General features: G+C 35.2%; 2 protein-coding genes across 2 annotated transcripts; one reads left to right on the forward strand and one right to left on the reverse strand.

Annotated features, from left to right (window-relative positions):
• Window positions 1–259: 259 nt before the first annotated feature.
• Window positions 260–2,786, forward strand: LOC141830682 (short-chain dehydrogenase TIC 32 B, chloroplastic-like). Its single transcript, XM_074718101.1, has 8 exons — window positions 260–464; window positions 1,054–1,285; window positions 1,370–1,449; window positions 1,564–1,717; window positions 1,805–1,883; window positions 1,988–2,072; window positions 2,170–2,216; window positions 2,433–2,786. The coding sequence occupies exons 1-8, from the start codon at window positions 344–346 to the stop codon at window positions 2,595–2,597; spliced, it is 963 nt and encodes a 320-aa protein (XP_074574202.1). The 5' UTR covers window positions 260–343; the 3' UTR covers window positions 2,598–2,786.
• Window positions 2,787–2,835: 49 nt separating this feature from the next.
• Window positions 2,836–4,681, reverse strand: LOC141830681 (short-chain dehydrogenase TIC 32 B, chloroplastic-like). The gene is made up of 8 exons (XM_074718100.1): window positions 4,507–4,681; window positions 4,152–4,383; window positions 3,992–4,071; window positions 3,744–3,897; window positions 3,585–3,663; window positions 3,408–3,492; window positions 3,291–3,337; window positions 2,836–3,214 (listed from the first exon to the last, which is right to left on the reverse strand). Exons 1-8 carry the CDS (start codon window positions 4,622–4,624, stop codon window positions 3,047–3,049), a joined length of 963 nt encoding a protein of 320 aa, XP_074574201.1. The 5' UTR covers window positions 4,625–4,681; the 3' UTR covers window positions 2,836–3,046.
• Window positions 4,682–24,326: the final 19,645 nt, after the last annotated feature.

Genomic DNA, 24,326 nt, shown 5'->3' on the forward strand with positions numbered 1-24,326 from the left:
TATAATAAACTTATTATGATAAATTTTGATAAGTCTTTATAAATTTAAAAATTTATTATTCTTAAATTATGTTATTGAATTTAGATCTGAATATATAAATATATTCAATTTTTTTTTAAAAAAAAAAAGTAGATTAATTTTAATTTAAAATTATTCAGAATTTTAAAAATTAAATTTCGTTCGTCAATCAATTTCGTCTTAAATTAAATTAAAAGAAGTGAATTTGTAGGGCACGGCGGATGGATAGGGAAGAAGAGGTGCCAGGTCCCATTAGCATCGTAACACTACCTCTCATCACCGCTCTCTCTCGTCGCCTCTCTCTCTCTCTCTCTTCATTGTATCCATGGCATCGTACCTCTGGGAAGCTACCGGCATCGCCGGCCCTAGCGGCTTCGGATCCGCCTCCACCGCCGAGCAGGTCACCGAAGGCATCGACGCCTCCCATCTCACCGTCATCATCACTGGTACCGTCTCCATCCCTCCCGTTTGTGTTCTTTGCTTGCGCATATTTGCCCTAAATCTCGATCTACTCAAAACTTATTTTCTGAAAAGATCTGAGCTGTTTCTAGCCCCGATCGACGCATGCTTCTGCAATTTGTGCCTCTTAACTTATTTTCCGGAATTATATGAGAGTGCTATGGCGATCAAGAATGAGCCGATTGCTTGACTGTTTCTAAATCTCACCTATTGAGCATCGTGCACAAATCTACCTGTTTTTTCTTCAAAAATCTCCGATCCAATTTTTTTTTTCAACTACGTCTTCCTCTTATATCGGATGTGGATGTTTCTCTCTTTGGAGAACCAATAAAATTGGAGGTTTGCTTTCAGCTCTTCACGACTAGTATGTCAAGACATCTTGATGTACTGTAGCAATTATTCATTAATCTTAACCTAACTTCTCTGCTATATGTAACATGCCCTAAATATCTTTGTTTCGCAAAGTTATCAAATTTTTAACTGAATTCGCGTACATTATAAGTTCATGTTTACTGAAATATGCAATTTTTTGTCATTTAATTAACTCACACAAATGAGTTTCTTCTTCTAATCCAGGGGGTAGTAGCGGGATTGGAGCAGAGGCTGCGAGAGTTATGGCCCTTAGAGGAGCCCATGTTATCATCGGTGCTAGGAACGTTGAAGCTGCTAATACCGTCAAACAGAGTATTCTAGAGAGCACACCATCTGCCAGAATTGATATTATACCCATCGAACTTAGCTCACTTAAATCTGTTCGAGCATTTGCTGAAAAATTCCTTGAAAAAGACTTGCCTCTCAACATCTTAATGTATTAACTCAGTACTCCTGCTCAATTTTTGCATTCTACCATATTTTTTTTGGACTAAATCTCACTTCATCAATTAACCTTTAGAAACAATGCCGGTATCATGTACTGTCCTTTTCAACTCTCAGAGGATGGAATAGAGATGCAGTTTGCTACAAATCATCTTGGTATGTATCTTCACCTTCCAACAACTTCTTTTTGCAATCCTAAGCAATCATTTTTTTAACTTCTGCATTTTCATTTTTTGTGTAATTATGTAATCTGATTTCTTTTTGTTTCAGGTCACTTTTTGCTGACAAAACTTCTACTTGAGAAAATGAAAAGCACAGCAGCAAGAACGGGAATTGAGGGTCGTATTGTGAATCTATCATCAGAAGCTCACATGACAACATATGGAGGAGGTATATGGTTCGACAAAATCAACGTCAAAGAATCGTAAGTTACTTAAAACATTATATTCCCTATTGCATTTTTGTTTGCTATTTAACTGATTGAGAAATGTACTTCTATCTTGCTATTTAGATACAATGACAAATTGGCATATGGACAGTCCAAATTGGCCAACATATTGCATGCCAATGAGCTCGCAAGGCGCTTGAAGGTACTACCATACTGTGCAGTGCAAATTGTGCAACATAACATCTACATCGACATGCCTTACTTTTTATTAACAAATTGATAAAAACGTTCATGGTAAATCAACAGGAAGAAGGTGCAAATGTCACTGCAAATTCACTTCATCCTGGTCTGATCAGGACAAACTTAGGGAGACACTCTGCTTTTTTTGTCAGTATGTTTCCTAAACCCGCCCTCTAATTCATTGCGCCATAATCCTCATTTGAACCTTAAAGTTGAAATTCAAACCTGGAATTTGCCTTTGTTTGTAGCTGCGTTGAGAATTGTGACTTACGTCTTGTGGAAGAGCATTCCTCAGGTTTGTCAATCTTGCTATATAATTTATTCTCTATGTAAATTCACCAAATACTGAATTTATTGATGCTTTTTCTTTGCTTAACATTAAATGTTTCAATATTTAGTTGGATCCTAGTTCATATTTCTTTACCACAATCAGAAAAAGAAATCTTATTCCTTGCTGTAATTTATCCTAGGATTGATAAACATGGGCGTCTAATACATTACGTAATTACAGGGTGCGGCAACTTCATGCTATGTGGCATTGCATCCGGACGTGAAGGGAGTCAGTGGAAAGTATTTTGCTGATTGCAACGTATCGAAGACTACTGCTAACGGTACTGACGAACACCTAGCCATAAAGCTTTGGGACTTCAGCGAGGAACTAGTTAAATCAGGTTAGAAAACAGAATTAAAAGGGGTTCATATCTACTATGTGAATCTTGTTTCTCTTTGTTGTTTTTTGTTCTAAAATTTCTCCCTGACGAGTCTTGATGGACTCTGTTGTTTGTTGATGCTGGAATAGTGTACTGTCACCCTTAATTTGTATTATGTTCTTTACTAATAAACTGCGACTAATATGTAAATAATACCATATTGTAATAGTTATCATATAAACATATAGACAGAGAAACTAGTGCAGTTTTGAAGTGTAACTTTGATCAAAGTTTTGAAGTGTAACTTTGATCTTGGCAACACAGACTTAATTAGCATTAAGTTCCATATATGGTCGCTTGATTTCATACATATTAAACATTAATATAGCAGCAGCAGCAGCAGCACAGGATGGTTTCGGATCACAGAACCTAGCAACGCATATAACACACACAGCATAATCTTTCTTGTTTGGGATCAACTCTTTGAATCAACTAGCTCTTGGCTGAAGTCCCAGAGCTTCTTTGCCAATGCCGCATCTCTAGCCTTGGCAGTCGGCTTCTCCTCGTTCGAGTCTGCGAAATACTTCCCGCTCACTCCCTTCAAGCTGGGATGCAGTGCCACATAGCAAGTAGTCGCTGCCCCCTGTAATTTCAAGCTGCAAATCGTTGGTGCTCTGCTCTGCTCTTCCATATATATAATTCTAGAAAGCTCAACGAACCTGAGGGATGCTCTTCCACAAGATGCAAGTGACAGTCCTCAGCACAGCTGCAAGCACAAGGAGGCATGTCAGAAATCTGAATTCAGAGGTTCGTAGGTCAGCTATGGTACTACTTACTTAAGAAGACGGGTGCATGTCGCCCCAAGTTCGTCCTAATGAGACCAGGATGAACAGAATTTGCAGTAACATTGGCACCTTCTTCCTGCCAACCAAGAACATGCATGATATGTATGCCTTTCTTTCTTTCTTTCTTTCTTTTTGTTCGTTTTGTTGCAGTAATTTCAGTAGAAGTACCTTCAAGCGGCGTGCAAGCTCATTGGAGTGCAAGATGTTAGCCAATTTCGACTGCCCATATGCCGATTTATCATTATATCTGAAACACAAGGTGGAAACCATCATGTGAACAAGAACATCCTTTAATTTCGGCGAACAGAACAGCTAACAGTGACTTACGCCTTCTTGTCGTTGAGTTTGTCGAACATGATTCCTTCGCTGTAAGGCCCGATGTGAGCTATCGACGACAAGTTCACAATACGGCCCTCAATTCCTGTCTTCTCCGCCGTGCTTTTCAGTTTATCGAGCAGGAGATTGGTCAGCAGAAAGTGGCCTGAAATTTCAAGAACCATGTTACGACTCGTGATACTGGTGGAGAACAAGGGAAATTAAGGAGCTGATTTGAGAATTAAGGCGGAGATAAATGCCCAGATGATTTGTTGCAAACTGCATCTCGATTCCGTCCTCGGAGAGCTGGAAAGGGCAGTACATAACGCCGGCGTTGTTTCTGAAAGCAGAATGAACAAGTAAGGCTCCACCCAAAGATTGACACAACACACAAGAAGAAGCATATATGCGGCTACTGACATCAAGATGTTGATAGGCAGATCCATGGCGAGGAACTTGTCGGCGAAGGCTCGGACAGATTTGAGCGAGCTGAGTTCGATCTGGATGATGTCGATTCGCGCGGACGGGGTGCTCTCGAGGATGCTCTGCTTCACGGCGTTGGCGGCCTCCAGGTTCCTTGCGCCGATGATGACATGGGCTCCTCTGAGGGCCAACACCCTTGCGGTCTCTGCTCCAATCCCGCTACTGCCTCCTGGATTGCAAGAACAACATCAGAGTATCAGTGAAGGGTGAGGAAGTCTGTCTTCGACTTGGTACTCGAGCATAAAGATCAAATTTTTATGGTCAATCAATCAAGATGGAAGAAGTCGTGGACCAGTGATGACGACGGTGAGGGCGGAGGCGTCGATGCCCTCGGTGACCTGCTCGGCGGTGGAGCCGGAGCCGAATCCGCTGGGGCCTTTGATGCCGGTGGCTTCCCTCCAGTATCCCATGGCTTCGGAAGGGGGAGAGAGAGAGTGAGTGGGAGATGAGAGAGGAGGAGGAGAGATGCTTATTTAATGGAAGAAATGGTAGACGGTGGACTGGTTTTCAAAAACCGCACCACACGCTTCAATTATTTGTTTTTTTTTGCAATTTTTTATTTTTTATTAAAAGTATTATTTTGGATGATTTAAAGGTACTGTTTTTAGTCATTTAAAGACATTATTTTTATCAATTTTTTATGCGGAACAAATAACAATTATTCTATAATTAGTTCGAATAGAAAATTTTCATAAAGGATATAAAAAATAGTTAAACACATATAATTCTATAATTCTTCTCTTTGTTGAACAGAAAAATAGTAACTAAGATCATATTTTAACATCAATTAAATAAATATCTAAATAATCTAAAAATTCTAATGATATAAAAGATGAAAATAATCTTAATAAAATAGATTAAAATTCTTCAAAGCTTTTGAAAAGATTTTAAATGATATTTTTTAAATCTAAGATTGAGTCGTTATGGATTACATCTGATAATAAATATAAATTTTTAAATAAGTTTCGATTTAATTTATTACAGATCCATGATTCATTAGAAATAAAAAATTATGAGCTGTCAAAACTTATGTTCTCCTTGCATTAATTTTTTATCAATTTTTCAACACCACAATATGGTTTTTAGGGGCTTCAATTATTTGTATTTTTTAATATTTTCTATTTAAGGTATTATATTTGATCATTTAAATATATTATTTTTGATCCTTTAAAGGTATTATTTTTGATCAATTTTACAAATGGTGTTGGTTTGAAAATCAATGCCACAATTCAATTTATTCAGTTGAAAAATGAATTAATTGATGTTTTATCGGTTCAGTTTATTTGATTTTTATTGAAAAGATTGGTAGATTCGATTAGTTTGAAAATATTTTGATTTGTTTGATTTTGATTTAATTGGTTTGATTTTGAGTCAATTTCTCAATCCTAGCTGTTGCAATATTCAAAAGTTAATTGTCTTAAATTTGGATTGGGTCTATTGGGTTGACCTATTCTGTCAAATAATTTAAGTGAATTGGATTTAAATTTTATCTAACTTGTTTAAAAGTGAACCTAAATGAGTCAACTTGCATTGGGTGCGAGTCCAAGGGGGCAAACTTGTGGCGGGTTCGAGTTTAGAAGGAAAAAAATTCAAAATTGGATTATGAATTTACGATGATATATGTATTTTTTGGGTAAAGTTATAGATTTATTTTATGTCAATTACTTTGATTAAAATTGTAAGTGTGAAATTAAGAATTAAAAATTTTATTAGATTTTTTTTAGAAATATTTATTTATGAAAGGATCAAATTCAATGAATTTTAGAAATTTTTTATATATTTTTTTATTTTTTGATTGATGATCCGCCTAATCTGTAACTCATTTTGGGTTGGAATGGATTGAGAATTTTTTAATACAACTCTAATTTTAATTAAACAACGACGTTGATTTGATCATAGTTTAATGAAACAATTGATAGATTTTATAAAATTAATAGAATTAGATTTAAAAAATTCCACATGATATAATAACATGATATAATAACACGTTAAAATTCAACATATTTCAATATATAGAATTATTATGTTGATTTTTTTACATAAATTACTAATAATACAATGTATATTTTTTTGCACTAGTAGAATATAGATAGTAGTATTTATGAATTTTTAAAAATATTTAATGATATAGAACAACTATATTTTATGTTTATTATTTTACTTCTTATTTAATTATGTTAAATTTTTATAACATAACTTTAATTTGAATGAATATGTTACATATAATTTTATAACATTGTGTGTTAGCAAGTAAAATAAAAAAAATACTTTTATTATCTTTTTGATATTTATATAGTTGTATTTGTTTTAGATCTTAGATTTAAATTAGATATTTTATATGGAATATTAGTTATGTATTATGATGTTTTAATTTCATTTAATTTTATTTTTATCTTACTAATATTGTATAAAATAATAAAAATAATTTATATGATATTTATAAAGATTATATTTTAAAATATGAATTAAAAGTTAATGTGTCTGAAATATATAATATTGATAGCAGTATAATTTAAAATTTATAAAAATATAATTTTTATTAAAAGAATAGATGAAACATTCATAAGGATCCTTAAGTTCTATAAACAGATAATGAGGCAAGTTTGAATATTCTATTATATTATGATCGCAAAAGACTTAAAACTTTTTCATCCTCTTCGTCATAGTAATTTTTTTTTAATTTAGCCAGTGTCAACCGTTATTATAGAATAAATATTTAATTTTAAAAGTAATATATTGGATGAAAGACGGTCTACTTTATCTTAACTCTTTAGAAGCATATGAATTACTTCATGATTGGACAAGCAATAAAAAAAATATATAAAGAATGCAACTTTAGATAATGAGATAGAAGAGTTTGATAACGAAGGAATTAAAACTGTGAGAATGAGAAATGAAAGTGAAAAACAACGTTACTTTTTAAGATAATAAGAGTAAAAAGGTAAATAAATTATGTGAATTTTAATTTCCCTAAGAGGATACGTAGGCACTCGCTCTTTTATATATATTTTGCTCTTTGAAATATTTTCATGAATTAGAATTTGGTAGTAAATGTATTATTTTTTTAAAGGGGATAAACTATTAAAAGTGATTAATAATTTTTAAAAAGTTTAATAAAATCTGAGAGAGACAATGGACACCTTCAATACTAATTGTGGAGACTATTACTTATTGTGTACTCTTAAAGTGGGACCGTAGTGTTCTCGAGAACACTTGGTACCAGGATTCATAAACTTTAGTACTTAGCCTGGAGGTCTAGAGTTTGAATCCTGGGGAAGGCAAAATCCACTTCCAGGGGTGGGAAGTCCAGATGAGTAACGACACGGTCGACGGGCCGACGGTCAACGGTCGACGACCACCAGGGTCGCCAAATGGGCCGCCGAATGGACCGCCAAATGGGCTGGGCCGGGTCGTTACAATAAAAAGGCGCCAATCAATCCCGATGCAAGGCTAAGTACTATGAAAAGGGGCAAGGAGCAATTAGGTATAGTCAGAAGCCAAGGAGGTTCAAAGAACCTGAACCCCAGAGCAAGAGGTCTGAAGAGGTGCAACAAGTCTGCCTTGAGGTTCCTTAGTAGGTATGTGATTGAAATCAGACTGACTTACTAAAGAATACGAGTTGAGGCAATTAGGTATAGTCAGAAAACATTGAAAATGAAATAAATGACATAAAATGACATAAAATAGACAAAGTCAAAGCGCCTTTTTATTGTAACGACCCGGCCCAGCCCATTTGGCGGTCCATTCGGCGGCCCATTTGGCGACCCTGGTGGTCGTCGACCGTCGACCGTCGGCCCGTCGACCGTGTCGTTACTCATCTCTACTTCCCACCCCTAGAAGTGGGTTTTTGCCTTTCCCAGGATTCGAACTCTAGACCTCCAGGCTAAGTACTAAAGTTTATGAATCCTGGTACCAAGTGTTCGAGTATGACATCGGAAGGCCACGGGTTGATCATCTTCTTTATTGGTAGCATCAATCGTCCTTCTTCAAAGCCCAAAAGAAAGGTTGATAGCCTCAATTTCTTCTCATTACAGCTCAAAAGGGGAATATAGTTGTATCGGAAGATATAAACTAATTATGTTGCTAGATGCTCCTGCATCAGACGCCCCAAACTGAAAAAAAATTCATCCTCGAGTTTAGAATAATATAATGTGGTTGTCCAAAAGGAAGATCCTCTGACATCAATTCAGCATAATCCACCGTCATCTCCACTGTCAACGCGTCTGCTACTTGTCGTAACTTCCAGATAGGCGAAGTGGTATGTTCCTCTAGCTCCTTGATCACTATAATGATTCGCGACCATAAGCTCGAACTTTGCATAGCGCTCACCACCGTCTTTTCTTTGTTCATCTTTAGCACCAGTTCAATGTCTGGGTCATGTAGATTGTGATAGGGGTCAAAGACATTAAAGTCATCCCTCTCCGGAGATAGTTTTCCAAGAGGGAGAACCATAAGATCGAACTTGAACTTTTCATTGATATCATCCATATCAAAATCTTGACGCTCATCCATATCAGCATCTTCAGTTTGTTGTGCTTCTTCTTAAATTTGAAGATCCGCACCAACTTTATCAACAACTTCATTCACTTCATCATCATTTTGAACAGAACTTGAACAGAATTTTGAACCAACGGTGCCTCCATCGAGAGAATTCTTAGTGTTCAAAACCTGCAACACATAGTCACCATCTTCATTGACAAATTCATCATCATAAAGTACCTCATCATATATTGGATCACCAATTAACTCGGTCTTATTTTCTTCATGCTGAATGAATTGGGATGTTGAATCAATGCAAGGTGAGACGATGGAGATTTGAACTTCATTGATAGATGAACCATGCTGTTGATTACCGTCGGACAAAGTGGGCTTCTGGTCTTCGATCAACGCTTCGTCTAGGTCTATCTCCTCTTCGTCAGCATCGTCATAAACTGGATCACCAAATATTTCGATCTTGTCATCATCTTCGCCGCCTCCAGTGATTGGACGATCAAGAAGAGTAGGACTGATCATAGTCGATGTTGTCGAGGTTCTGCATCTTCATGGTTGTCATCACCGCCGTAGGAGGAAGGCGGGGCGTAGAGGTGCTGCGGAGCCGGCGTTCTCTTGAAGTTGTAGGTGGTGGGGCGGATTGATCCCGAATTTCTTGAAACCAAACTTATGCTTCGACATCTCTCCTCGATTGGAAATTAATGAATTTTCAAAAGGAGAATAAAGGAACTTACGATTTTTATGATCTTGCGCCTCTAGACGCTGGAATAACTTTGTGACTTGTCTCTGTAGAGTCTTGAAGTATCTCATCTCGAGTGCTACGATCATGGTGTGAGGCTTCTTTCAACCAGAACCTGCCTATCACGACCACGATCACGACCTCGACAACGATCCATCAGATCTGAGAGCTGACTTCTACGATATTGTGCTGCTAGACGCTGGGATAACTTGGTAACTTGCCTCTGTAGATCAAGAATCTCGTCTTGCGTGTAACGTTCACGGTGTGAGACTTCCTCTGTCGGAACTTGTCTGTCACGACCATGATAACCACCATGACGACGATCCATCGGATCTGAAAGCTCTGATACCAACTGACGTCGGGCGGGATAGCGATTATCCCGGGGGCAATATTGAATCCGTTGGTTCGACTGCGAACGCCGGAAACAATCTTCTAAAACCTATTAATTCGGAAGAATAACAAGAGATAGGGAAATAAACGGCATTGCCGAAAATATTATTAAACCAAAACTCTTCCCTAAACATCAACTCATAACATGTTTATATAGACTCAAACCCTAAGAAAGATTCCTAATAAAAAGGAAATTTTTTTAACAAACTCTAAAAATAAAATATTTAGACTAATAAAAAGGAAAATTTGACTCAATCCTAAAAATCCTAAACGGATTTTAAAAAAAATCCAAAAATAAAAAATAGAACTTTTCAAAACTACTCTAAATATCAAAAACTCCAAAAATTACTAAAAATAATAATTATCAAAATTAATAATAAAAATCATGCTCTGCATCACTTAGGCTCCATACAAGAGACTGGCAGTCACCTAATTTTCACATTATCATCTATTTTGAATTCTCTACAATGCATGTCGATATAAAATCCCTTCCTCTCTTATTAAATTTGCACAGAGCGACTTCTGTTAAATTTGCACAGAGCGACTTCTGTAAGTGATCGTACATAGATTATTAACAATATTTAACTAAAAATTTTAAAATAAAGTTTATTTAAAAAAACTAGAACACTTTAATAAGAGTCAACTATTGCACATGAAGAGCTCATCAAACAGCTCAAATAAAGTTGATATATTAACATTATATTGACTTGCTTATAGTCAAGTTAATGATGGGCTCTTGCCATCTTCCATTATTCAATTATATTTTATCCATTTAATATACAATTAATTTGCTCAATTATTGACTTAGAAGTTATTAAAAGCTGGCATTCAATTTGTAATTCATTAATCCCAATATTTTTTTTTTCAAAAGAATAACTTTGATTGATCATGGACTTTAGATAATAATTCCTAATTCATTGATGTATGGAGAATTTCATGCAGTGAACAAAGAATTATTCTATTATTTTCTAGTTTGTCTTGCACATGGTGGTTGCACATGATGAATCGATCAACTAGTCGACAAACTATAAAAAAAAAAAACCTAACTGATTGGAGAAGCTTGCAAGAATTGATAACTCTAACATTAGTTGAAAAATTGTAATGACTTTGTTATTCAATAGTAATCTACAGATCATCTATGTGTTGAAAAATTGTAATGACTTTATTATAGCTTTTCAATTTACCTCTTCACAGATGATTCAATGGATATATTCCACCTTTTGGAATTGATGCTTACAAGAATTGAAAATGACGGCATTTATCCCTATTTACAAGAGAGAATGGCGAGAAATTTCTTTTATATACTATTTTAGTGATACTCTAAATATTTTTAGCACTTATCATAACCTTTTATTTTGCAAAGTAGGGCTACTTAAGATGGTTTCATGATACACTTAGTTATAGGTACTCTAAAACTGTTTTTCAGCCTGGTTAAATTTAGATAAATTTATGAAAATAAATAAAATTTCTTAAAATCATTTATTAAAAAGATAAACACGTGAAAATGCTTTAATATTTAGGAATATATTTTATTTTATAGAATAATAATAATAACTACTGTTTATATGTATTAAACTTTATAATTTTACCAATATAATCATGGTTAATTAGTAAATAATTACAATTAATTACCCCTAAAAATATATTGTTTTGATAATTAAAACACAGTAAAAAAATATTTGCAAATTAGAGTTAACATTTTTTGCTTAAATTTGATAAAGGACAGTTTGAAGCTTTTATTAATACGAGATTTAGACAGTATTGACTCTATATTATAAACAGTTTTATCTTACATTTATAGAGGTTATTTTCATAACTTGTCACATAATATTAATTTTACTATTGCACCAAAATTTTCCTTCTAATTTCATTAAGAAATTATAAAAAATCATAAAATTAAAAATTAAAAATTAAAACAACAAGATGTTATCTTTGCATTTAGAATCTCCATGAATGATGTTATCATTTCCACCTATGAACAACAAAAACTATTTCAACATAATTCAAAATTACTAAATAATTATTATCAAAATTATTTAAGTATTGATTAAAATTTAATCAAAATCGATCAATTTTAAAATGGGAGCTATTTTGATAATATTGAAAATAAAAGACACTCTTTTAATTTTTACCCAATCTTTTTGTTATAATAAGTTATACTCTTTAATTATTTGATAGTTAATTATCTCACCACATTAATTGACAAAACATCCTTATTAAAATTTTCTTAAATAAAAAATTCCAATTAAGTTTAATTAATACAAGTTTCAAAACCATAAAAAGCCTTTTAATAAGTTATAAACAAATTTAAAATTGACATGTTAAATTTTTTTCTTGCCATGTGTGAAATGTACCTTTTAAAATATTATTTTCTAAATTAAAATAAATTCCCTAAATAAACGTTTTAGAATAATCGACTTGAATTAGTTGTTCAAGATATAAATTTTGGTTATTGATTATATTCCTAAATAGTACTATTAATACTAGTAACTATTCACTAACTCGATAATCTTTTAGCAACACATTTTAATATTAAGGCAATGTTTGATTTTCTATAAGCAAAAATATTCAAAAAGAAAAAATATATGATTTAAAGTTTTCCAAACTAAGAAGACATTATCTTAGTTTTGGATTCTAAACTCTATATAAATCGATCACCATATACAATTGAGAGAATATAAAAAACTTCTTTGAAACCAATCAAGGAAGACATGACTCTTAAACTCTCGACTTTAGTCTTCTTCCTTTTAGTCACATTGGTGCTCCTTCCACATGAAGGCAAGTATATTTTTCCCCCTTTCATATTGCTCTTAAACTTTTTATATTTTTTTCCTACAGTCGTGATTGTGTTAAAATGGTAAAGTACTTGGGAGAACAAATAAGAAGATTAGAGTTAGAATCTCAATAGAAATGGATATTTTGAAGGTTGATATGCATGAGTTGTGCTTCGAACCTACTTTATAGGTGAACCAAGAGGGAGGGCCATCTATTTGAAAGAGGTTAACTTTGTTGGATAAAAAAAGTTTTTGTTAGGTTTTTATAACGGTTGTGTTTCTAAATTAAATGCTTGATAATGATGATGATAATAATAATAAGATGATTTTATGCAGTTGAAGTTGAAGCAAGATCTAGATACAAGATTTTAGATGACGGGTGCCATTCTCTCGATTGCACAGAAACACTAGAGATGTGTTATGAGAAGTGCAAAGCCGCACATTGTAATCAATGTGTACCTGAACCGCGGAGTGGCCCATCAGGATGTTATAATTGTTGTTGCATAAATTAAAACTAATATGTTGAGGGTCTTTTCAATTCAACTTGAATAAAAATTCATTAAATTCAGTGTTTAGTTATAGATATTTCATTGTCATTATTACTTGCGAGCTGTGCCTCAAAATTGAAACAATCTAACTCCTACAATGCTAAAACAAAGTTAAAATTTTGAAAAATCACAAATAAAAATTTAATTACATGATTTAGGAAACTTAAGCAATGTTTAGTTGTTAAAATGAAATAATATAAATGAAAAGAAAACAAAATAAATAAATTATATTCACATATTTTCCACTCCGATCCCTTTCAGTTCTCTTATTATTGTGTTACTTTAAGTTACTTATTTAATTAGATATTTAAATTTATTATTCTTTTAAGAAAAATCCCCATAAGTTAGATGATTAAATTTAAAATTATAACTTAAATTTGCAACATTATAAAATTATTTATTTTCTCACAAAATATATATATTAACTATTCAAGTATTAATTAGATATATAGCTACTCTTTAATTAACCATTATTGATTATACAAAGCATCCTTATTAACAATATTTAACTAATTTTTTAAATAAAAAATGCAAATTAAGTTTAATTACAAGTTTCAAAATCATAAAAGAAATCTTTTAATAATTCAAAAACAAATTTAAAATTGGCACTTAATTTATTCTTGCCATATGTAAAATGATACCATTTAACATATTAATTTTCTAAAGTTAAAATAAATCCTTAAATAAATGTTTTTGATAATAAACTATTTATTAAGTACCCATCTCTTAACAATTTTTTTAAATAAAAAAATGCTAATTTAATAATCACTTTTTATAATAATTTCATGCTCATTTATTAGTTGACGTTTAATTCACTTTTTATAATAATTTAATTTAATTTTTTTAAATAAAAAAAATGTATTAAGATCTTCCTAATATTTCAACTCTCAAGTCTCTATATAAATCGATCAATGTACATCTAGCAATCAAGGAAGACATGGATCTTAAGCTATCGACTTTGGTTCTCTTTCTCATCGCCTTAGTTCTTGTTGCACATGAAGGCAAGTATTTTTTTTCATTAAAAAGATATTTATTTATATCATAGAATGAGAGATCGAAATGGATCATCTTGGCATGGTTATTGCAGTGGAAGTTGCGGCAAAGTCTAGCTATGCGATTCCGAAGAATGAGTGTCCATATTTCGATTGTGTGCCGACCGCGGACATATGTTACAAGGAGTGTGCTACTTTGGGGTGTTCCAAATGTGTAGTTAAGCCGCCACCACTACTTACAGTGAGAAATAATGACTCGTATTGCTATCTTTGTTGTTGTATAACTTAAAGTTAAAAAATTAAACGATTTTTCAGTTGCTTATAAATAAAATGTCATTGAGTGTTGCTCTCCTCAACATCTAATAGTCGAAAAATTGTTTGCTAGTCTAATTTCATTTTATTACCATTGCTATCTAGTTTTCGATTTCGATCATGATCGATTCATGCAACCCTAGTAAAGAACCTACTTAACTTTTATCTTCATTTGGAGAGGAAGTAAAAAAAGAATTGCATTAAATCGTTTCACTCTAATTTAATTTTCTAAATGAAAAATAATACTAATTATTTAGTTTCATTTTTGAAAAAAAATTATTTTTCTCTATTTACTTTAAAATAATAAGAGAAATTAATTAAATTTTATTTTGAGAAAATATTGTTAAAACTTTCAATGGATAATGTGATTTTATTTAAAATTTCCAATCAGTAAGCATATAATTAATTTTGCAAAACCAAAAATAATGCATATCTATAACAATTAAATTTAATATAAATTTAATTTATATTTGTTATAAATTATTTGAAAAAATTATGAACTATTTCCATTCAATGAGCCCTTCCCTCCACAATGAGTCGGATTTGAATATGATTTTATATCCTCCATCCCTTTTCCATTTAGTAGGGCATCTATAATGATACCAAATATTTCTTTTAAATATTTGTGGTCTCCACATCCACATCATCAATCAAATATCTCGTTTCTTAAATATCCCAACTTTCACAATAAAATATACCACAAACTAAATATCTCTCACTCTCATTTTATTTTATTTTTTAAAAAAATTATAATATAATAATTAGAAATCACCGAGCAAAACTTTTTGCCCGATAATTTCTAATGGCTTGAGAAATATCCCCTTCAATGGGAGATATTTGATATTTGAGGGTATTTCTTCAAGTATCCCGATCAAATACCCTCCATTGGGCATGCCCTTTTATATTCATCCTCATTCTCATTGGTATTTAATTTTCATCCCATCTTTATACCCATCGGAGGATCAGATATCCATCTCATCCTCGTACCCATTAGTCCTCCATTCTCCTCTTCATTTATTATATTCATCTTTATTCTCACTGGGTATTCAATTTTCATCCCTATCTCTATACCCATCAGAGAATCAGATGTCCATCCTCATCCTCGTACCCATCAGAGTGTTGGTGCAATCAACCTTAGGTCAATGTTGGCCAAGCTCGGTTTGACTCGAGTTGGATTTTGATGTTTGATCAATATGTTGATAAGGTATCAAGTAAGTCTAGGTTGACTGAATACTTGATGGTGTGAGAAGTCCAAGTGGGTCCTGGAGGACCAAACACTTAGCACGAGATGGAAAGTCCAATATGGAAGTTGGCAAGAGAAAAGTCCAAGTGGATCAAGGTTGACTGAACACTTGGTGAGCAAAAGTCCTTACAAGATAAGGCAAATGGAGGAAAGTCCTTGTGGGTGAGAAGATTGGACGTAAGGCAAAAGGGAAGTCCGAGAGGATCGAAGAGGCGAGCTCTTGGCACGGGAAAGTCCCTACAAGGGAAAGGCGAATGGAGGAAAGTCATGTAAGGTCTAAAGGATGTTAAAATATCTCCACAATGGCATGATATTGTCCACTTTGGGCCTAAGCCCTCATGGCTTTGCTATTGGGCTCTCCCCAAAAGGCCTCATTCACTACAAAAAAAACTGCATTCTGCGACGAATTTTGCGATGAATTTCTTTAAAAAATTCGTTGCAAAATTGGTTTGCGACGAATTTGGCGACGAATTTAAATTCGTCGCAATTAGGTCATCGCAAAATGCTCCGACGAAAAATCCAATTTCGTCGCACAATTCTGCAACGAATTTTTAAATTCGTCGCAGAATTCGTCGCAAATTGGCGACGAATTAGAATTCGTCGCCAATTGGCGACGAACTTATTCGCCAATTGGCGACGAATTAGAATTCGTCGCCAATTGGCGACGATTTTGGTTTGTCGCAAATTGGCGACGAACTTATTCGTCGCCAATTGGCGACGAATATAAATTCGTTGCCAATTGGCGATGAATTTTATTCGTTGTCAATTGGCGACGAACTTATTCGTGCCAATTGGCGACGAACTTATTCGTCGCCAATTGGCGACGAATATAAATTCGTTGCCAATTGGCGACGAATTTTATTCGTTGCCAATTGGCGACGAATTTTATTCGTCGCCAATTGGCGACGAATTTATATTCGTCGCCAATTAGCGACGATTTTGGTTTGTCGCCAATTGGCAACGAATTTTATTCGTCGCCAATTGGCAACGAATATAAATTCGTCGCCAATTGGCGACGAATTCTGCGACGAATTTGAAAATTTGTCGCAAAACTTAACTTACGATAGAATTGCGACGAGCCTATTTTCGTCGCAAAATTCGTTGCAAATTTGCGACGAAAATGATTTTCGTTGCAAATTTCGTCGCCGAGTAAAAATTTTTTTCTAATGCTCATTTTATTTATTGGTTATCCTGTATATACATTTACATATCGATCCAATCAAATCGATTTATAACATACAAACCTGTCATATACAATCCATAACAACATATATAAACATCCATATATAACAACACATAAATAACAAACAATACATATCAACATCCATACAAAAATACAATTCATACAAAGATCCATATCAAAATCCATAATGCATGCATCCAAATGATACAATCCATACAAAGATCCACAATAGACATGTGTATATGTCTATTAGTCTAGCTAACATGATATACAATCATAACAATCCAGTAAATCCATACAAAGTACTGATATAAATATATCGGAAGACGAAGAAAAGAAAGCATGAAACATCATGGGCATGTGTGCTCTCCGAAGACTCTACATCCTGGAGAAGGGATTGCACCTGAAGGTGAGGGGGCTGCACCTGAAGGTGAGGGGGCTGCACCTGAAAGAGTGGGACCTGCATCACCATGACTACTGCTACTGCGTCGACCACGTCGCGACGCGGCTAAGTTGATTAACACTCTTATGATTCTGAAAGTCAAATTAATGTTAGGATAAAAGAAGTCATTTACTAATCCTATAAGAGAAGAAAGGAAAACGGAATTATAGACTCCTTTTTTAATTGCGCTCTTCGCTTTTTCATAGACTCCTTTTTTAAGTAAGCGGCGGTCAAAGAGGTTGATTTGTATTGGTAAAAACGAAAGGACCAAAACAACAATATAATGGTTAGAAGTAACCATGAATCAATAACAGTTGCAGCAAATACATTCACGTATTTTTCTATGAAAAAGAAAGAATACAAAGACTCACAGATCCATCCAAGGAGTTTGCCAAGAAATATTGATTATCTGATTGAAGTGCCACCAAACTGCAGAAATGCATCAGTTATATTTCACAAATAACAGTGATGAGACAAATATGAAAAGTTGCAAACTGGTATTAAAAAGAAAGAAAGGACACCTGCAAACAGCTTTGGGCATGTAGACAACATCAGATGAGTTCAAATTTCTACCTGACTGCAACACCCAGCATATCCTTTCAAAAATTATTTTGACAAACATACAGGTCAAAAGGAACTAAAGCAAATTATAGATCTTTGTATACCTCATATTTCTAGCTAAGATGCACAGACACAAAAAATAAACAAATTTGGCAATGATAAGCAACCTATGCTGATTTAAATTACCTTATAATTTTGATTGCCAGCGCTTTTCTCATTCCTGAATGGATGACCACGAACTTTTGTGTCAGGGGTCTCCATTGGCATGAGGTAAAAGCCCGGAGTTGCACAGCGTGATGGCGAGCGAGGCGAAGGAGTCCAAGGCATGAGGGGAATCCATCTGCGATCCCGACCAGTAGAAAAAGTCAAAAAGGCGTTTGGGATCGAGCATCTGACCGCGACCCTGCTCGGTGAAGAAGGTGGACACGACGGAGGGGGAGAGGCGGTGAGGGATGTCGGAAGCGACCATGACGGCCTTCCAGTTTGCGGAGCCGGATAGGAAGCGACCATGACTTGCACATTTAGGGGGCAGGGGGGCGGACCGCCCCCAGGCGCCCCCCTTGTAGCTCCGCCCCTGCGGCCAGCGCCGGCCAGCAGCAGGCAGAGGTCGGCCGGTGGCGGCGATGGAGCTGTCCGACGGCCAAAAGAGGAAAACGCCGAATGAGAAAAAAAAGAGAAAGGAAGAAGCTTACCACACGATCCGGCAATATCCGGTCGGAAACATCAAGGTTTTTAGGGTGGAGGCAGCGGAGGAATCGCGTGGAGGCCGGCCGGTGGCAGCAAGGGTTTCGGCGGAGAAAAATCGCGGCAGCGCAGCAAAAATCGCGAAGGAAGGAGAAAGGGGACTGGGGGGAGAAGTTAAGTTAGGGCATTTGGCAACGAAACAGAGTTCGTTGCCAAAGTCGTCGCCAAATTGGCGACGAATTCTACGTTTCGTCGCCAAATTGGCGACGAAATCAACTTTTCGTCGCCAATTGAAAAAATTTGAGCAAAAAATTATCCCGGGCAAAATTTTTGGGATAATTTTTAATTTTCGGTGATCGATTACGAAAATTTTTCGTCGCAGAGTTGCGACGAAAATCATTTTCGTTGCTAATTGGCAACGAAAATCATTTTCGTTGCGCAAGAACATATTTCCTAATGGCTTAATCGATCATGGCTTAATCGATCACATGATCGATTACGACTCTATATAATCGATCAGATGATCGATTAAATGTCGTAAATTCGTAAGCTTGGCCTGTAATCGATCAACTAATCGATTAACGTAGCCCGTAATCGATCAAGCGATCGATTACGGTGGATTCTGTCGAAATCTGGATTTTTTACAGAATGTTCGCGAATCGATTCGGTGATCGATTACATATTTGCAACGAAAATTATTTTCGTCGCAGATTTGCGACGAATAAGTTCGTCGCAGAGTTGCGACGAAAATCATTTTCGTTGCTAATTGGCAACGAACATATTTTTCGTTGCCAATTGGCAACGAATTTGGCAACGAATTTATTTTCGTCGCCAACCTCCTAAACATCCCACTCCACACCCTAAACCCACAAATGCCTTTTCTATTAATTTTATACAAATCTTGATTATTATCTCCTTTACTAATAGCGTATATATCGTTCAGTATACAACCAGTTAGAAACTTAATTTATTATTTACGAACATTGATTCAGAAAAGATAACACAATTCATCTGGTGTCCATTTCTTAACTATCTTGTCAAATGAAAGAAGGAGCTGAAATGCGAAATTTGGTAATGTTATCCTATTTTTTAAAAATATTTTACTTTATTTGACAACTTTGTTATGATGTCTTTATAATGGGTTAGTTAAAAAATATAAGAGAATTAATTTTGACCACAAACAACTTAGTCAAAATTAGCAACGAAAATAATTTTCGTTGCTAAAGTCGTTGCTAATCTGCAACGAAAATGAAGTTCGTCGCAAATTGGCGACGAATTTGACGACGAAAATGATTTTCGTCGCCAATCTGCAACGAAAATGAAGTTCGTCGCAAATTGGCGACGAAATTATTCGTCGCAGTTTGGCGACAAACAATATTTTCGTTGCCAATTTGCAACGAATTACAGTTTCGTTGCCAATTGGCAACGAATTTTGCGACGAAAATTATTTCGTCGCCAACTTAACTATAAATTTTTCCCGCCATCGTTAAAACATGATAAGTCTTCAAAACAGTTTCGGATTTATGGTCATCATTCACTCTAAACATCCGTGAAATCTCCTGAAATCGATTCATATCCAGAAATAATTTCACAATAAACAAACATAATCTATAAATAGAATTGAAGCTTTTGGAGATCTAAATCCAAGATTAGTATGCAACCATTCTTTTCCTATATTGGCAAAGACAAATATTAAAACCATATATGGATATAATTCCCATTTCGACAAACTGCCTACAACATGAAAGATATGAAAAAAAAGCTAAAAAAATATATTTTCGCTATGACCAGGCCATTTATCTTAAAAATTGTCGACATTTTGGCGACGAATTTATTTTCGTCGCCAAATTTGTTGCCAATTGGCAACGAAAAGTTTTTTGGTCGCCAATCTGCAACGAAAATGCTATTTCGTTGCCAAATAGCGACGAATTTGGCGACGAAATTTAATTCGTTGCCAAATGTCAACTAAGCTACCCAATCATGTCTAAAATGCATTTTCCATTATTTTTTAACGAATCTTGGCTATCATCTCCTCTACTAATAGCGTATATACCGTTCAGTATATAACCAGTTAGATTTCCTATCTTATATAGCAAAATAGGCTAAGATGTGTCAATACGTCATTTCTTGGATTGTAGCACTCGACTGACCCCAATCTCTTCAGAAACAACAAATAATCAAATCTGGTACGACATTGTAAAAGAAAAAGATTGTCCATGTATGTGTTATTCCATTAAGTGTCAGTTATAAATTAAGATATATATTGGGATTCATAATGAACGATCGGTTTGGAGGCGAAAAATAGTCAAATTTGGCGACGAATTTATTTTCGTCGCCAAAATCGTCGCCAATCGGCGATGAATATTTAATTCGTCGCAAATCGGCGACGAAAAGTAATTCGTCGCCAATTGGCGACGAACAAATTCATCGCCGATTGGCGACGAATTAAATATTCGTCGCCAATATTGTTATATTTTGCGACGAACAGTTTTTTTGTCGCCAATCTGCGACGAACTTGTTATTCGTTGGAAATTTTCCGACGACTGTTGCAACGAAAATATTTTTTGCAACGAATTTTGCGACGAAAATAATTCGTTGCTAATTTTGCAATGGATTATTTTTCGTTGCTAATTTCGACACAAATTTGCGACGAATCTGTATTTCGTTGGAAAATTAGTTGCAATTTTGCAACGAATTTTTTTCGTTGCAAATTTTTGTTGCTAAATCAGTGTTTTTTGTAGTGATGTTTGCACCCGTCAAACAAAGGACCACAGGCCCCCCCTGCTAAATCTAGTGACTTTTTTTTTGTAGTGACTTTTTGCCCCTCGGTCCACCCGACCTACTAGGACTTCTCACCTGGTGTCTGGTCCTCTTGATTCAGACACGGGAGCACCCACTTCCTTTGTTTTAAGGTTCAAAGCACATGGTTAGATCTGGATCATGGCTCATCTGGCGGTTAGTCCGGTGAAGAGCGGCCTCGCTCTGATACCAATTGTAAGGTCTAAAGGATGTTAAAATATCTCCACAATGGCATGATATTGTCCACTTTGGGCCTAAGCCCTCATGGCTTTGCTCTTGGGCTCCCCAAAAGGTCTTATTCCAATGGAGATACTTTCCATCCTTTTAACCCCATGATCTTTTTCATGTACTTTAGATGTGGGACTATGTTTGCACCCTTGCAACCCAACAAGTCCTTGCCGATGAGAAGACCGGACATAAGGAAAAAGGGAAGTCCAAGAGGGTCGAGGAGCGAGCTCTTGGCACGGAAAAGTCCTTACAAGGGTAAGGCAAATGGAGGAAAGTCCTTGCGGGTAAGAAGACCGGACGTGAGGCAAAAGGGAAGTCCAAGAGGCAAGCTCTTGGCATGAGAAAGTCCTTATAAAAAAAAAGGGCAGCCCGGTGCACGAAGCTCCCGCCATGCGGGGTCCGGGGAAAGGATCCATTGTACGCAGCCTTACCTTGCCTTTGGCAAGAGGCTGTTTCCAGGATTTGAACCTGTGACCTCTAGGTCACATGGCAGCAACCTTACCGTTGCGCCAAGGCTCCCCTTCTGAGAAAGTCCTTATAGGGTAAGGCAAATGAAGATCAAGAAGGTCGACAATCAAACTCTTGATCAAGCGAGGAAATCCAAGAGGCGAGCTCTTGGAATGAGAAAGTCCTTATAGGGTAAGGCAAATGAAGATCAAGAAGGTCGACGACGACCAAACTCTTGATCAAGCGAGGAAAGAACTCGGTAAGACTTCATTTCAGCCACTTAATCCTGGTGTCAGTCAACTGGTTTTAAAATCCAGTTGACTGGTTTTACACTTCCGTCGACTGGGTTTATACTTCAGTCAACTGGGAGCGAACGAAGGTAAAATGACTCAACTGGATCTTCACATCAGTCGATTGAAATAAAACTAGTCAACTGAAATTTGAATTTCGATAAAAATCAAGCGTGACTTCAGTAGTTCAGTGGCCATTTTCTGGGTTTGACTAAATCAGACGACTAGCATGGTAAAACCAGTCGACTGATGACATAAAAACTGAACCTGTTTAAATGGTGAAGAGCTACTCGTGGAGGATGAACTCAACATTGTTTATGCTCCAAGTGTTTGTGCTCTAGTGATCAAGAAACCTACTGGTGTTCATCTACAAAGTTTGGAGCAACCTCTTGAAGAAGAAGAAGAAACATTCTCATCACTTTTGTGTAACATCTTTACTCTTCTTCTTCCTTGTATTGTTTGGTTATTTGTATACAACTTGTAATCTGTTGTAAGAAGGTTTCTCCACCTTCGGGGTTTGTCCGAGAAGGAGAAGATATAGTGGAAGAGTGAGCTGAGTGAAGATCCTTGGATTAGTCGCCTCAAGGAGACGGATACCAAGTAAATCCTTCGCGTTAACATTGTTGAGTTTAGAGGGTGTGTAGCGAGGATTCTTCATCGATGAAAGTTCAAGCTTGATCAAGTGAAACTATTCAACTCCCCCTTTTAGCTCACAAGGTCCTAACACAGAGGATCAGATATCCTCTATACTAATAATTTTTTTCATTCCATCCAACTACATTATTCAACAAAAATATATTATAATTTGTTAAGATCTTGTGAGCTAGAAGGAGGAGATTGAATAGCTCAAATCGCTTAATCTTGCAAAAAAATTTCAATGAACTAGCCTTGCCATACACACAACACTAACTCAAATGATTTTACTTATATTTGTCTCATTGAGGTAACTAATCCAAGGATTCACTCTCAGTTCACCACGTCCACTAAACCATCTCCTTCTCGGGCAAACCTCGAAGGCGGAGAAACTTTCTTATAGTAGGATTACAATATCTTGTAAAAGAAGGCAAAAAACATAGAAAGGAAGAAGAGAAGTTTTACAATGATCTTAATGTTAATTAGGACCCGTACTCCGAGCTAGAGGGGGATGAATAGCTCTGATCGCTTCTCGTCTTGATCTTATGTTCATCAAAAATCTTGATTCAAACATGACTCTACATGTACAACTCCTGAATTTTACTTGATATCTATCTTCTTGAGGCGATTAATCTAAGAGTTCACTCTGAGCTATCTACCTCTACTATGAACTCTTCCTTTTTGGATACTTTCCGAAGGCGAAGAAGCCTCTCATAAGTTTATTCTTACAAGAACACAAAAATATAATAAGAAATAGTAATACAAATATAAATTAAAGAAAAAATATTTTTGCAAATGAGATTTTACTTTGGATGATTTCTTGTTATTTTGAATAGCCTCTTGTTGGTGTGGAAATGTAGAAGTACTTCGTCCTCAAACCCTAAGAACTAGCTCTTTCTCCTTCAAATGAAATTCTACTTATACAGTTGATGTTAGGGTTGATTTTCACCTATCAGACGACTAATATCCTCTATCAGTCAACTATTTGGTCAGTGACCAAATAACAATTTTTGAACCTTCTGAAATCTGTCTAATTTTGTTAATTTTTAAATATCAGTCGATTGATTTTTCAATCAGTCAAATTGATTCGTTTTTATACACTTCTAAAATAACACCACTGATTACCTGATCAATCAACAAATTACCCTGATCAGTTGACTGATTATCCTGATCAGTTGAATCAAGTTGCTTCTGTTTGGTTTTGATCCAAATCAGTCAATTGATACATATAATCAGTAGAATTTATTTGAGTAAAAAGATACATCTCTGAATGAGCTTTGTTTTGCATCAAAGATCGTCCCGTTCTAATATCCGACTCAAAAGTTATGACCTTCAAAAGTTTACTATATCATTTCC

Source organism: Curcuma longa, chromosome 6 (genome assembly GCF_044706935.1).
Source record: "Curcuma longa cultivar G26 ecotype Majalengka, Jawa Barat chromosome 6, ITB_CL_G26_1.1, whole genome shotgun sequence".
Classification (NCBI taxonomy): Eukaryota; Viridiplantae; Streptophyta; class Magnoliopsida; order Zingiberales; family Zingiberaceae; genus Curcuma; species Curcuma longa.

Coding starts and splice junctions, on each gene's coding strand:
- LOC141830682 (XM_074718101.1), top strand. CDS start 344: ATGGCATCGTACCTCTGGGAAGCTACCGGCATCGCCGGCCCTAGCGGC. Junction 1,286..1,369: donor TTGCCTCTCAACATCTTAAT/GTATTAACTCAG, acceptor ATTAACCTTTAG/AAACAATGCCGGTATCATGT. Junction 1,718..1,804: donor AAAATCAACGTCAAAGAATC/GTAAGTTACTTA, acceptor CTTGCTATTTAG/ATACAATGACAAATTGGCAT.
- LOC141830681 (XM_074718100.1), bottom strand. CDS start 4,624: ATGGGATACTGGAGGGAAGCCACCGGCATCAAAGGCCCCAGCGGATTC. Junction 4,072..4,151: donor CTGCCTATCAACATCTTGAT/GTCAGTAGCCGC, acceptor TTCTGCTTTCAG/AAACAACGCCGGCGTTATGT. Junction 3,338..3,407: donor ACATGCACCCGTCTTCTTAA/GTAAGTAGTACC, acceptor TTGTGCTTGCAG/CTGTGCTGAGGACTGTCACT.